This window comes from Juglans regia, chromosome 11 (genome assembly GCF_001411555.2).
Source record: "Juglans regia cultivar Chandler chromosome 11, Walnut 2.0, whole genome shotgun sequence".
In the NCBI taxonomy this organism is placed as follows: Eukaryota; Viridiplantae; Streptophyta; class Magnoliopsida; order Fagales; family Juglandaceae; genus Juglans; species Juglans regia.
In genome coordinates this window covers 8,337,430-8,353,463 of record NC_049911.1, presented here as the reverse complement: position 1 = coordinate 8,353,463, position 16,034 = coordinate 8,337,430, and the positions used below count along the sequence as shown (strand labels likewise).

At 36.7% G+C, this 16,034-nt stretch overlaps 1 protein-coding gene across 3 annotated transcripts; it reads right to left on the bottom strand.

The window, feature by feature from the left end:
* Positions 1-4,231: 4,231 nt before the first annotated feature.
* Positions 4,232-11,090, bottom strand: LOC108992064 (3-epi-6-deoxocathasterone 23-monooxygenase CYP90C1). 3 transcript variants are annotated; one of them, XM_018966515.2, is made up of 9 exons: positions 10,415-11,016; positions 10,217-10,258; positions 8,667-8,991; positions 8,414-8,563; positions 8,016-8,288; positions 5,879-5,968; positions 5,565-5,750; positions 5,308-5,435; positions 4,232-4,929 (listed from the first exon to the last, which is right to left on the bottom strand). In XM_018966515.2, exons 1-9 carry the CDS (start codon positions 10,612-10,614, stop codon positions 4,839-4,841), a joined length of 1,485 nt encoding a protein of 494 aa, XP_018822060.1. In that variant the 5' UTR covers positions 10,615-11,016; the 3' UTR covers positions 4,232-4,838. The 3 variants fall into 3 exon arrangements, with proteins under 3 accessions (XP_018822060.1, XP_035551264.1, XP_018822061.1); XM_035695371.1 differs by having other exon boundaries at positions 10,217-10,314; positions 10,415-10,522; XM_018966516.2 differs by lacking the exon at positions 10,217-10,258 and having other exon boundaries at positions 10,415-11,090.
* Positions 11,091-16,034: the final 4,944 nt, after the last annotated feature.

The window sequence follows — 16,034 nt, the reverse complement described above, 5'->3', positions numbered from 1 at the left end:
CAGCATTGGCCATTCTAAGCTTCCAAACTTTGTTCCAAATCAAAGAGTGATAATATTGCTTGATGTCTGCCCTTTTGTCTCTTCACTATAACACATTGTAAGTGGTAAGCACTCTCTACAGAGAACTTACCATCTATAGTATACCTCCAGGATAGTTTATCTGAACTATTGCATCGGCTGATAGGGATTCTTACAATGTCTTCAATCTCAGATTCAAGGAACATTTCATTTAGCAAAGAGATGTTTCATTGGTTTATGCCACTATCAATCAAAGCTTTAACCTTTGTTTCATCATATAACCCTATGGTAGAGTTTTGAAATCTAAAAAGAATTGGTCTTGGGAGCCATTTGTCTTTCCAAATCTACACTCAGTTCCCAATGCCCATTTTCCACATCAATCCTTCTTACAAGAGTTGTCTAACTTCCAAAATACTTCTTCATATATAGGATGTTTTGCTGCCAACTTTAGCATTAAAGAAATAAGCTCGGGGGAAGTATTTTTCCTTTAGACCCTTTGCTACCAAGGAGCTTGGGTTTTGAATGAGTCTCCAACCCTGCTTAGCAAGTAGAGCTAAGTTGAAATTTTCAAGTTCTCTAGAGCCCATTCCTCCTTCATTTTTTGCTTTTCCCAGCTTTTGCCAATTGATCCAGTGAATCTTGGATCTGTTTTCCTTGTGCCCCCACAAAAATGATTGCGTGATCATGTTTATTTCCTTCAAAAGAGTTGTTGGTATTTTCAACACCCCCATGTTGTATGTAGGAATATCCTGAATAACGGGTTTTAATAGAACTTCCTTTCCTGCTTGGGATAAGAACTTCACCTTCCTGTTGCTCATTCTGCTTCTGATCTTGTCTAAAATAGAGTGGAATGCCTTAGATCAAGGTCTGCCTACAAAGGTTGGAAGACTCAGATATTTTTCCTAAGAGACAGAGGCTTTAATCCCTGTTATGGCCAGGTGATTTCTTTAACTTCTTTGGTGTTGCTGCTGAAAAAGATGGAAGTTTTGTCTAGGTTTAGCCTTTAGCCTGATGCTTTCTCATATGAGTCAATGAGACTGTAAAGTCTGCTCCACTCCAATGAATTTGCCTTACAAAAGATAAGGCTATCCATTTGCAAAAAATATATGGTTAATGTATAAAGAATCTTGAGCTAGGGGAATTCCTGTGATATAGCCTTTTTCCTCTGCATGATTCAAAAGCTGAGGACTTCTGAACATAGGATGAACAAGCAGGGGGATAGTGGATCCCTGTCTTATTCCTCCAGAAGGTTTGAACCCTCTTTGTGGGACTCCATTGTCAAATCCCATCTTAATCATTATAGCTTTCAAGAAAGGCCATTCAACTCTATCATATGCCTTACTCATGTCCAGTTTAAGGGCCATGTAACTTGTTCCAGCTTCTCATTCAATGTTTCATTGTGTGCCTGGCTTCATATGCAACTATAACATTATCAAATATTAATCTTTCTGGCACAAATGCACTCTGAGTGGGAGAGAGAAACTCTAGAGGCTAAGCTTCAATCTGTTGCCAACACTTTGGCAATTATTTTGTAAAGGACATTGCATAAACTCATTGGCTGATAATCATATACTAATCTTGGGTCTTTTCTCTTAAGAATCATAGAAATAAATGTCTCATTTAGTCCTTCTAATCCTCTTCTTTGGTTAAGAATTTCTAGAATTGTTGCAATGATGTCTTTCCCCACTACACTCCAATGCTCTTGAAAGAAAGTTGCTGGAAACCCATTCGAACTTGGTGAACTCAATGGATTCCTCTCAAATATAACATTTTCAACCTCCTCTGCTAAAAATTTTATCATCAATGTTTGATTCATTTCGTCAGTCACAATAAGACTAAGGGAAGAAAGTGCTTATGTTTATGTAACTCTAGTGGGCTAAGATGTGGTGAAAAGATCTTTAAAGAAACTTTGAAACTGCCCACTAATCTCCTAGTATCTTGTTACAACTTGACCTTCATCATTTGTAATCTTACTAATAGCATTTGCTTGCCTTCTTTGACTTGCACACATAGGAAAGTATTTAGTGTTTCGACCTTGATCTTTCAGTTTCAGCCGCCTTTGTTTAGCTCTTTGGCGCCATTTAATATCCTCTTCCTCAAGCAAACCTTCTACTTCATTTTGAAGGTCTTTGATAATCCCTTACGAGTCTCCTGAATTAGAGTTTTACAATTCTTTGATCCTTTCTCTCTTCTGATGTATGGATCTTCTTTGATTTTCATTGACAAATTTGCTCCAGTTAACCAAGCTTCTTTTGCATCTGATCAATCCCACCTTTGCAATCTCCATTTTACTGTTTTAATGGAATGAGGTACCCCATGCATTCTTAATCACATCATGATAGCCATCCCTTTTTGCCCATCAAACCTCATATATGAAAACCTTCCTCCAAGGCTTGGTTTCTTTTTCCTGATTGTTACAGATTATAAAGAGCAGACTATGGTCAAAATTTTCTGCACCCAGAGTATTCACCTCAGTACTTGAAAATAAGCAGTGCAATTCATTATTCCCCAATGTTGTGTCCAATCTTTCCTTAGTGAACTATTTTCCTTCCTTGTTACACCTTGTGAATTTGGATCCTTTGTAACCCAAGTAACTTGGTCCACTGTCTTCAATTGCCTCTCTAAATGGTTCCATCTGACTGTATGGTCTTTCAACTACTCCAACCTTCTCAACTTGAGCAATAATCTCATTAACTAAGGTAACTTGGTTCTGGCCTTTAACATTCTAAACATTTGCCAACTTTCATCTCTTTTTGCTACCACAGGATGACCATTGCAGCCAGATGACAATACCAACTAGCATCAATCAAATTTGTTATCTGTAAGATAATTTGTCTCTAGTTATATGCACTACAAGAAATATTATTTGTTGTGGCGACAAGATTTGTAGCAAAATGTACTAAAAATCGCCACAATTAACTTTTTCCTGCGATTTTCCTTCGCCCCCAAGTCGCAGCATTCATGGTGTCTTAATTGAGAATTTACAGGGAAAAAAAAAACGAGCCGCAAATAATATATTTTTGCGGCGATTTCTTTCACTAGAAAAAGTTCAAAAATTTCGCGCAAAAAGTGTTAACCATGGTTAATCGTTGCCAGGAGTTGTTTTCTGGCACTTCTTTCTCTTAATCTTCTCTAAATCATTTTTAATGATAATAAAATCCTCTACAAAATCATCCAAGATTTTTCAAGAGTTTCCACCCTTAACAAGGATTCCCACAACTCCATTCTAAGAATAGAACTACATTTAGTATACACCGCTGAAAACAAAACTTCCAAACGCACGAAATTAGCAATAAAAGAAATATATTGTGATGAAGATGACAGAATAGAAATCGCAATACCCTCTTTAGCAACCAACCGGACTTTTCCCCCCTTCTACCTCATTCGAAAAAGATTGAAATAAACCCAACCTACTTTCAATTTCCAAAGATTTATTAAAAGCCACCATCGGCTCCAACACAGCCGCTATACATAGATTATGTAACTCTTATTCAATCCCATGTCCGGATTGTAGGCAATTCGGGCAGGGGTGAAGGAGAGGGTGGTTTTGGGTCCGACATCCGTATTCGAGTCATCTATCCCAAGTTGTAGGTCCACAACTCCCTCTCCAAATTGTCTACTAGATAGAAGATGGAAGGTTTACCTTGATTTCTAAATTTAGAAGTGAACGTTTTTGCTCTAGAATTTGTTCAAAAAATACTGCTGGGCCTTTCTCATGCCATTACGCAGGCCTCCCATCCGACTATGGTATCAACTCCACAAAATAAATGATCTAGTTTTTATTTTTCATAAGAATCCCACATTAATGCAATTATTTGTGTTATTTTATTTTTGGCCTTTAGGTTATTGATTTTTTATATGATTATGTTATATATTCCATTTATTTATTTATTAATTCTTGTCAAACATTTTGGTGAATAGAATATTTGATGAAATATTTGTTTTTCTTCCTCTTCCCCGTTCTTCTGCTTCCTTTCTTTTCTCTCCTCTTTCAAAATTGTTCTCCAAAGTGTACTGCTCCATTACCACCCTACACAAATACTGAAATGGCTGCCAAAATACACTGTTCATGAAAAAATAAAGCAAGAACAAGAGCACTATATGGTAGTTGCAGTTCAATGATCATGCCTTTTCAGATTTGTTTCATAAATATAAGAAATATGTTATCCTTTTTCTTAAATTTGCATTTCAATCGCATGTTGATGTAACCCACTTTAAGTAGCGATGCATTTAAGTATTAAACATATCATTCAAAATGTGTCATATCAACGAATGTAAATGGAGTGTGAAGAGTAACATTGCTTCGAAAACAAACAAAACAAGGTGAGTGGGGGGTACGGGAGTTGTACTAGGGCTCCACCAACAGAACGAGTTCAAAGTGTCCAGCACATGCAACCAGTGGAAACCATGACCCCATTTAGAGTCCATAACCGCCACAAATGTTTAATCGAAGCAACCAGAAAATTTTTGTACAATTAAAGCTAGATTTCAATAAATCTTCTCCACTGGAGGGCGTTCAGCTTTAAGGACTGGGGACTGGAAACTGGCCCCAAAAGAGTGTACCCCCTCCTGCTCCTGCAATGAACATAGACAGTGACTCCAGAGCTAACACAATTATAGAGTTCCATTTGATGGAGAGGCCTCCTCGTGGGTCCGTCTACTTATATTATATGTATATTTATCCTCCTTTGAGGTTGAGATCGATGCACTTTCAGGGGAGCTTCCTTTCTTTGATCGATATGTTAATTATAATCTTTCATTAATCTTGTGGCAATCAATAGCTGTAACTAAATATTTACTATAGTTAGTTGATCAACAGATCAAGTGCTTATGGGGGTAACTCTGATGGGGAGCTTTCTCTTCATCTTGACCGTTGGAAAGTAGACAATTTCATCTTGTTGTGCCACCCATCTGCACAGTTAAAAGGAAAAGGAAAACGTCAAGCTCAATCGATTATTGACTGCTTTTCATAAATAGAAGTTTTAGATCTGCACAGAGATCTTACAAAAGCAAACTTAGACAATGATCAATGTATTAGATTTACTTTACAATTTGACGTACCATATCAAGACTTATTAGTTTGCAAGTTTACTTTTGTATAATTTCCGTGTAGGTCAAGTATTTCTCATCACAAAAATATAACCCTATTGAGTTTTATTATAAAAGATATAATATTGTGTGTCATTAAACAAGGGCATCTTAAAATAGTGTGTCCATGCAATTATATGTATATTGTAGGCCGTATATTTTGTCTTTTGTTTGCATGATTTAGTGGGAAAGGTCATTTACCTGTAACTAGTGACAAGATGGTGAAGAAATATTGAGAGCTCAAGCCTGGAAAGTTCTAATCCAGGGCATAGCCTCTGTCCACCCCCGAATGGTGTAAAGAAATTGTTATTAACAGCAGCTCCCATTTTCTGCAGACAAAGAATATGCCTATATTGTTTAGGATCTCTCTCCAGAGAGAGATGACTTATGCTGATTACACTGATAAACATGATTTCTGTTCATGTTCAAGTGAAAGTACCAGATTAAATAATGCATACCTCCCATCTCCATGGATCGAATCGATATGGGTTTTCGTAGTTATTTTCATTCATGTGAACAGAACTAAAAGAGGCCAAGACGCACCATCCTTGTGGTATAGAATAACCTTTGATTTGTACATCCTTGAGTGCTTTTCTCCAAACCCCATTGATGATATTTGCCAGTCTGAGAGTTTCACTGATGACCTTGTGAAGAATAAGAATAGCAGGTTCTGATATATTAGTATATATTTTTGGTTTCTAGAAGTAGCAAAAATCCCATAATACTTCAAAGCATATCTCCTTTTATTCCTCTGTTAACATCTGAGACTCACATTTTGAGTAAATTGCATGGACATGTAGTCAGTCCAAGTATACCCTTCAGAGGAATCCGTCTTCATTTTCTTCAGTTCCATGTTTTCCTCCTGCATATATACCAACGTTAATTAAAACAGTGAAGCCAAATATATATAGTACCTTAACTTTTTGTATAAATGCAGTAAGGTTTATTTCAGTACTATGTGGAAATAGGCATCTAATGCACATGTTTTACAAGAAATGAACACTATCAAGATCTTTGAGAGATGAAAATAGCTTTGCACCCATGTTTTACATTTTTCTTCCAATGTTACTAAATTTGATACAACGATTTAATGAACTACAAAATATATAGTTGTAATCTTCACAACTTGTTAAGTTCCGAGGTCAAAGTTGTGACACGTTACCTATTTTTCATCCACATTAACTGTCAAAATCAGAAAGGGTGCTATTTCCTTTTTTTTTTTTTTTTTTTTTTTTAGCAGGTAATTTTGAATGTGAAATGGAGAATTCTTAGGTTTGAGATTGCAAAATGCATGTATTTTTTATAGAAAACACTTTAGCCACAAAGTGATTATACAAAAATAAATCTACAAACTGATGTAGTATGTCAGATTGTAAAATTACTTTTATTATAAAGTAAATCTAACGGATTCCATGAAACCATATCAGTTTATGAGTTTACTTCGTTTAATCTATTTGTATCTGTAGTATTTCTCATTTTTTATTACTTAATTACCAAGAGTACCAAATGCATGGCAACCTAACTAGCAAGATCAACTTCTTAGCATTTCTGCTATCAATCATTTTACTAGCTTGGAGTTCCTAACAAATCATGTTTATCATGATTGCATGATCAGCTTAATTGTATGAATTTGTTCTTTGTAAAAAGTTGAACTCTTGAGGATCCAATCTTTCAGTTTTTATGATAATTCTTCATGAGTTTCTAAAATCTTAATCCTGATTCTTGAAACTTTTCAGATTTTACCATTTCAATATTTACAATTCTGAAACATCATCATCACCACTACTTTCCAAAATTCCATCTATCTCATGAAGATTATTATGTACTGAGTTGAACAAACTTTAGAGAAGAGAATTTATTTCACCATTTACTTACTGAAAACTCCCTAAAATTGATATATGATACTTTACCTGCAGCTTGAATGTAAACATGTCAAAAAAAAATGCTTACTTTTAATGTTCATATTTGGCAAGAATGATCTACTCTCTCTCTCTGGTTAAAGGGTGAAATAAACGATTATATGAAGAAAAATAGTAATGCTACGTACAGTCGTGGAATGCGTAAATGTCGTGCAGTCATTTTGAAAAAAAGTAGGGTCTATTATTAAAAAATTAATTTATTTTCATATGAGTTTTATATTTATTCACTTTTTTCAAAGCGACTGCACGACGATTGCACACTCACAATTGTAAATATTATTTCTCGAAGAAAAAATATACAAAGATTTATAAACGAGCGAACATTCAACAAATAAATTTCATCTTTAAGCATTTTTTAGTAATGATTTGAACAATTAAGCAAGTACAACTTTTTTACATTCTTACAATATAAAATATGATTTATTTATTTTTTATAAAAGTTTGCGGTAATGAAGAATTAAAGCTAAATATTTGATATAATAAGATGAAAAATTATATTTATAATGATAGAATGTATAAGTGCAGTATATTATTTTAAAAAAATAAATAAATATAAAAATTATATAAAAAAATTAACTTTTTAACAGGAGTTCGTAGATTCAATTTTTTTAAAAGCAATAGAAAATAAAAATTAAAAATTAAAAAAGAAAGAAAAGAACACTGACAAATTGACAGCTAGTGGTCGCAACAAGCACAGACACGGAGTTAATAAGTGGTCCTAATCTGACAACCGTTCAATCCAAATCATACGGCTGCTAAACGTCCACTCCATTCTTTTTAGCCCATGTGGACACGTACCCTTTCTGTCTCAGTCCTGTGTTTTGTGTTCGTGCTTAATGAAAACGACTTCTTTAGCAAAAGGTCAAACACTTTATACACTTTATCTTCGTGGACATCTTGGGACCCATCCATGTACGAAATCAGAGATAATCCCCACCGTTGATTTAAAATCCAAGTCAAAAGAAAACAATCAAGTATTTTCGTACGTACCATTAGCTTTTCTAGTGCGACGGGGCAATCACTGAGAAATTTGACAACTAGTGTCATAGCCGTCGGCATAGTTTCCTCTCCAGGGACCATCAATTCTATGATATTCCCAGTGATGAAATCATACGGTAGGCGTTGCATCTCGCTTGATTCTTCAATATCCCGCAGTAACACGTCCACAAAATCAATTATTGGAGGCTTCTCGTTTGTGTTTCTCAGAGCTGTTTTTCTTTCTTCCACGATCCTCCTCACCACCTTCAACATCCTCTCCTTAGCCTACATGCACCAGGCCACCATTTTTTATCAGGAACCCCCACTACTGAGCCCTGAAATTAATGCATAGAAGAAAAGAGAGCTTTGGCCGTACGTGTGTCATGTGTTTGTGTGTGTACTTGAATTACCTTCAGAGATTTGTACAGTCTGGTTCCAGGAAACTTAATAGGTATACAAATCAACCCTTTGACGAATTCTTCAAATTCTCTTTTCAGAAAGTTCATATCCTCACCTGGACCAATGCTCATCAATGCTTCAACCAGTACTTCAAACGTAATCTGAAACATTCGGAAGCCAAAAACTTCATTAGAGAGAGAGAGAGAGAGAGATCACAGAGAGGACCGACTAATGGAAACTCGGGGGGGTTGGACCGGAGGAAACCTTCTTGGTTTCATCTTGGACGTATATTTCGTGCATGTCCTTCCATGTAGACAGGGTGAATTTGACAGAGTGTTCGATCTCTTTGGTAATTCGGGCTTTGAGTTGTGGGGATCTCAGGAAACCTCCGATCAGTGCATGCACTCTCTTCTGAAGAGTTCCATTGATTTGGAGAATGGAATTCTTTCCAAATAACTCTGTGATTGATTTGGGATATGCTGGGATAAAAGTGCTCCCATGGTTCTGTAAGATAACCTTATTGACTTCCGGATCTGTAGAAACTATGATCGGCGTTCCCAAGATGTTTGTTCTGAACACCTTCCCGTACCTGTTAAGAGAGAGACAGAAGAAGGGTTCCTGTTTCATTCCTGCTTTTGTTACTTTCTCATTGATTGAAGGAAGATAAAAAGGGCTTGATACATGAAAAGGAAATTGTCAATTCATTGGGAGGCTGGAATCTGTGAGTATGGAGAAGGAGAATAGGCTGTGGTTACTGACTGCACAAGCAAATAAGCTGAGCTCCAGTGCTTTAAGGTCTAGTTACTGCAAAGCAGGCTTTTCACCCTTTTAACTTCTTGGGGGAGCAGTTGCTCCTTTCAAATTACCTTGTTTTGCAATGGTCACCATCAGCCATGAATGAATGAAAAAAATACTCTTCTGCTTTCATCCCAGACAACGCCTTGTATCCAATGTTTGGTTTATAAAGACCATGTATATTTCTGAATGGTTTTTTCTTGATCCTTTTAGTGACAACTTACTTCGATTGATTGTGAGTCTTGAACATAGTCTCATCTTCTACATTTTCCATTTTTTCAAAGCGACTGCTATTGAGTTTTAGCTTAATTATGGAAACTAACTTTGTATGTATTATTTGTCTCTTTCTTCCATATTTAGGAGATAATTTATCAAAAAAATGTTAACTGCTATTTCAGATCATTCATTTAAACATCCAAATCAGCCACACTTGAGGGTTACTAACTCAAAGTATGCCCTTTTACAGTAATCAATCATCAATATTAATTGGTTATGATTAATTGATAATTTGAACAAGTTACTAATAAAGCCTTTCATTTGGTGATGAACGCATAGTGATTGTTGGATATCTATATAAATATGACGTCTGAATCTCTGCTAGACGAATGGTCACGAAGGCTTCCATAGACGGAACCTTTTTTAGGTATATATATATATATATATATATATATATATATATATATATATATATATATATATATTTAGGTGTGTGTATATATATATATATATATATAGAGAGAGAGAGAGAGAGAGAGAGAGAGAGAGCGCATGTATAAGCATGAAAGATGGGATGTGACAATGCTATACTTAAGACTGCAAGCCTTTTGTAACATGTGAAATGATTTTTCGAAGACAACAAGAACAAGACAAATAATTTCTAGACAGATGCTAATTTAATAAATTAATATTATTGTATTTTCATCAATTTTTACTACTCTGTTTACTATATATAGAGAGAAGAATTTCAGAAGGTGATTTGCCAATCTAGGGCGTCCATCATGAAAGAAACTTTAGCATACCAGCTAGCTAGAAAAGACATATCTGCATTTTGACCAAGGGTTCTGAGGAGAAAGAAAACAGAATTCAGCCCCTTTGAACTTAGAAATGAAAACGAATTCTGAAATTCATTAAGAGGAAAAATATCAAAGGGTAGGATAGAAGAAGAAGAAGAAGAGTAAGAAGTGATGATGATCATGAGAGATGTGAGAAAAGCTTACAGAGATCTGCGTTTCTCCATGAAGCTGACGGGTTGAGAGGTGTAGCCAGATGCAATGAACTCAAGAGTTTCTCCTATGAAAGGCCAACCTAAGTTCCCTTCAGGAAGCCCATGCTTGGTTTCTATTTTCTTCTTCTCCTTAATCCAGTACCATCCTACAAGTATACCTATGAAAACCCAACACCCAATAAGCCATTCCATTCTTTAACTGAAAAACTTCTGAAACCCTAGCTAGTTTCTACACCCTGTAATTCTTTTTTGAGATACACGGGTTAACTTCTCTCAGCAGCAGAACCCATGCAGCAGCTTTTATTTATTCACTGCTCTATGTGTGCGTTTTTTGTCTGCCCTGGGAGCAAGAGAAAGAGGAAGAGGGAGGGATTGAGGAAGAAACTCCTTTGTCCTTTTGAAGAGCCAGATAATTGAATGAGATGGGGATATACATACCATACATACATGAAGAGAGAGAGAGAGAGAGAGATTCTGAAGATCTAGGGCTTAGCTTTTCCAACAATCAATAAATGAGGTGGCCATACTGGGGGTGAAACTATTGCGCCAAGCTTGTGCATTGTTTTGTCTTGACTTCAATTACATAGATAGGAATTCCTTTCCCCGGAGTTGTCTACACTTATGAATAATGAATATCTATATCGATCCTAACAAGACCCGACCCCACCAAAGTTGTTCATCCTCGATCTTATTCGGATGTATCTACGTTGTTTATGTTACGTGTTGGTCCTGCAAACACTGTTCCTGGAAGACCGCGGGTTTACCTGTCAATTGACGCGAATTATGTGGCACAACTGTGCATGGTTGAATGAGTCTCATACGACATATCAATCAAACTTCATCTATATCAATATCTATCTATTTATATAGGTTTCTTTGAGTTGTTTAGTTGTACGTTGCTGACTTTTAGGAAGAAATTAACGACGATTGGACTTTTTCCAGCTCTCTTTATGCATAATGCAGTTATCTTTCTGGTACTCTTTCGAGGTTTCTGGCCCGCAGAACCAAACTCGTCCGATCAGACTCATTTCTTTCATATGATTATTATGGCTACCAAAAAAAAAAAAAAAAAGGCTAAAATACCGATCTTTTTTAATAAAAAGACTCACCCATTAATGTGTTGATCAGTTATTTATAGTGGGATTTCTTTTAATTTTACTTCATTAATACAATTCCTGATCACCTGATCCTGATCTGCAACTTTGATCTGCACAGCTCCCATATTCTAATTCCTTGTAAAGATAGGTATCAAAAGAGTCCCTTTCAATTTACATGGCAAAAAACGCCTCCTCCCCTGTTGACCCGGCCTCATGCACGTTTGTTTTAGCTTGGTATTACAGCCAGGCAGTTCTTTTTCCGCGTGACTCAATATGGAATAATGAACATATATATATATATATATATATATTGATGTACATACTTAATTTACTTTTATGATTCTGACTGCAATTTGCACTTATTGAAAAAAGGGTTTGAATTGATAAATGAGTTGAAATGATTGTGAATAATAATAAAATTTGTGAGTTAAAATTTGTGAATAGTAGTGAGAAGAGGTCACCTCTTAATCCAAACTGGCAATCAAGACACATGATATTATAATTAAGTTTTTTTTTATAATATATATTTACATATATATATATATATATGTGTGTGTGTGTAATTTTTTTTGTTAATAGAATATGATCTCCAAAAAATAATAGAGTTATTGTCAGATTCCTTGTTGTAGTTTAGTGACAAAGTATACTAGTATTTTTTAATGGAATCAATTTTTATTTAATTTTTAATTTTTGTTTGAATAACAAAATGCTTTTTAGAACTAGTTTTCCATTTAAAAAAACTCAAAAAGTAAAAATAAAAAGGAGAAATTGATTTAGTTACAATTCGGTTGCTTTTGTACGTTAGTCTAACTAGTTGTGTCTTTTTAGAAAAATTTTAAACATAAATCTCACATCTTGCACACTCACTTAAAAATATATGATTTTATTTTTAATCCTCATATTTCATATTGAATTGTGTGCAGGATATGAGACTTCTGTGTAGGACAACTCGTCCTTTTAATCTCTTAATTGTTCCAAAAATCAACTCTTTGGTATTCCAAAACTTCCTCTTGTTATTTTTTAATAAGTAAATCATGGTTTTATGATTTTATCATAATAACCCAAAATATGGTAGGTTGGGGTTGGGAATCCTATATTCGCTCCGAAGCATTCAGACATGAAAGATGATACTTGGCTCTATATTTTTGTTCCTTCAAAGTTACTGTTTAGATATTTTAATTTTTTTTTTAATGATTAAGGAATTGAATATTAATGAAGTTCTAATTTTTTTTAAAAATGTTCTTGCAACCGGCCTGTACAACCGGTGGAGAATCTCCATGTCTTTAAATAAAACGATATGTTTCATTTTATTGCAAATAGAGAATCACAAAAGAAATGAGTGAGAAGAAAAAAAAAAGGAAAAAAGAAAAAAGAAAAAGAGAGTTAATGACAAAGAAGACGCATGAAGAGTCACAATCTCTCTCTCTAAAAATACCCACTAGAAAGAGACCGAATGGAGTCTGGACTGTGCTTAAAACGGATGAAATCCACCAACACCGTCATATGGCAGCGAAAGCGCTAGCTTTTCTGTTATGCTTCTATTAATTTGTAATTAAATTGAGTATATTTCTTTCTGGCATATTCGAGGTTGCCAAGGCCTCCAAATAATCTCTGTATTGTGAATAGAATTGTAGTTGCCTTTTTCCATTCATAACTGCTGAATAAATACAGGAAACAAATAATGGCCTCAAGTGCCAACTGACCCATACACCACTTGCAATAACTGACCCACTAATTAACCCACGTAAAAGAAATGGCCCACGACTGAGACCAGACCCATAAACAATCAAACGACACAGTTTTAACAATTAAGACAGCAACTAAAATAAACTTCAAACATATTCGGCTCCCGACATCCACGGGTAACCCTAGGCACATAACAAATTCCCCCTCTTCAGAAAACCTTGCCCACAAGGTTGGGATAGCGCCGCCTGAGTGAGTAGAGGTCCTCCCATGTCGCATCATCCTCTTCCATGCCTGTCCACTGTACCAGTAACTCGACTCCTGCGGTATGTCCTCTCTTCTTAAGCCTTCTCTGTAAGATTTTTTCTGGTTCGGGTGCGAGAGCTCCTTCCGGGGTCACAATGGGTAACTTCGGGAATGGTTTAATCCCTTCTCCTAGCTTCTTTTTGAGGCAAGAAATATGGAATATGGGATAAATCCGTGCCTCTGGAGGTAAATCCAGCTCATATGCTACTTTCCCAATCCGACGTAGAACCCTAAAAGGTCCATAGTAACGGGGTGCAATTTTTAGATTCCGACGCATGGCTACTGTCATCTGTCGATAGGGCCGAAGCCTTAGGTAAACATAATCCCCCTCCTTCAACTCTTTGTCCCTCCTCTTTAAATCAGCAAAATACTTCATCTTATTTTGGGCTTCTTGCAGGTTTTCTTGGATGAGTTGGGAGATGAAATCTCGGTTCCGCAGCTCATCTTCTACGGCTTGGACCTTTGTGGACCCATACTCAAAAGGTAACATCCGAGGAGGGCTTTGGCCATATACTGCTTCAAAGGGTGACACTTTCGTGGATGTGTGTATGGAGGTATTATAGGAATATTCAGCCAAAGGTAACCACTTTACCCAGTCTCTGGGTCTATCACATGAGAAGCATCGAAGGTAACATTCCAGAATCTTATTTATGGCCTCTGTTTGGCCATCTGTTTGTGGGTGATATGCCGTGCTAAGTAACAACTCGGTTCCACAGATTCTGAATAGTTCTTTCCAGAAATTACTAGTAAAAACTGGATCTCGATCACTTACAATGGTTTGTGGCATCCCATGTAATTTAAAAATATTATCCATGAATACTCTAGCAATTGTTAAGGCTGTGTATGGATGAGTGATAGCCATAAAATGTGAATATTTGCTCAGCCTATCCACTACCACTAGAATCACTGTTTTTCCTCCTGAGGGAGGCAACCCTTCGATGAAGTCCATGCTGACATCTTCCCAATTCTTGACAGGTATGGGCAAAGGTTGAAGCAACCCCGCTGGGTGGAGGGTTTCGACCTTGCTCCTCTGGCATACATCACACTCTCTGACATATTCTCTTACATCTTTTTTCAAACCAGGCCAGTAAAATTCCTTTTTTATTCTTGACTGAGTTTTCTGCACCCCCATGTGACCCCCTAATGGGCTACTGTGATAATGATGCAGAATCTGCCGCTGGAAGGCCACCAATGATCCAAGATGGAGTCTCCCTTTGTAAAAAAGGAGTTCATTTCGGACTTGGTAATGAGAGAGGTCCAGGGCTCCTTGATGGTAGTGGCTTAACAGCTGCTGCAACAAGGGGTCCTGTTGGTAAGCTTTCTTCAACTCCTGCACCCACTGAGCTTGTATGACACTGATTGCTTGGGTTTGAAGGATCTGGTTGTTAGTTTCTGGTTTTATGGTAGTTGGTTCAGGTGTGGATGGAGATTTGGTGATTGGACCTGTTGGTTTTGTGTTTGGGTCTTGGGTTTGGTCACTGTTTAGGCTTGAGTTTTCTGAGTATCTGACCCGAGATAGTGCATCAGCCACCACATTACTTTTCCCACTCCTGTACTCCACAGTGAAGTCATATCCTAACAATTTGGCCACCCATTTTTGCTGTGAAGGAGTGCCTATTCGTTGTTCCAGCAGGTATTTAAGTGCCTGTTGATCAGTGCGTACTATGAAGGACTGTCCCAATAGGTAGTGCCTCCATTTCCTCACTGCCCACACTAGAGCCAGCAACTCCTTTTCATAGGTTGAAAGGCTGAGAGTTCTTCCTTTTAAAGCTTGACTAATATAGGATATAGGCTGTCCTTCTTGCATAAGCACGGCTCCCAAAGCTTCCCCTGAAGCATCACATTCCACCACAAAAAGTTTAGTAAAATTAGGTAATCGAAGAACAGGAGGTCTTACCATGGCTTCCTTGAGCCTCTCAAATGCTTCTTGTGCCTTCTCACTCCAAATGAAGGAGTTCTTCCTTAAGAGGGCTGTGAGAGGAGCTGCAATGGCTCCATATCCCTTTACAAATTTTCTGTAATACCCAGTAAGTCCCAAAAAACCTCTTAATGCTTTAAGGTTCTTAGGGATTGGCCACTCTTGCATAGCATTCAGCTTTTGTGGATCAGCCTTGACTCCTTCTTTAGAGATGACGTGCCCCAAATATTCCACCTCTTCACAACCAAACACACACTTTGACAACTTGGCATAAAACTGTTCAGCTTGTAGTATTTCCAGCACTTGAGTGATATGCTTAACATGATCCTGCATGCTCTTGCTGTATACCAAAATGTCATCAAAAAAAACCAAAACAAACTTCCTCAAATAAGGCTTAAACATTTCATTCATCACCCCTTGAAAAGTTGATGGGGCATTAGTAAGCCCAAAAGGCATCACTAGGAACTCGTAATGGCCTTCGTGCGTTCTAAAGGCAGTTTTAGGGATGTCATCAGGATTCATCCTTATTTGATGATATCCCGACCTTAAATCCAATTTAGAAAAGATTTCAGCCCCCCCTAACTCATCAAGCAATTCATCTATATTTG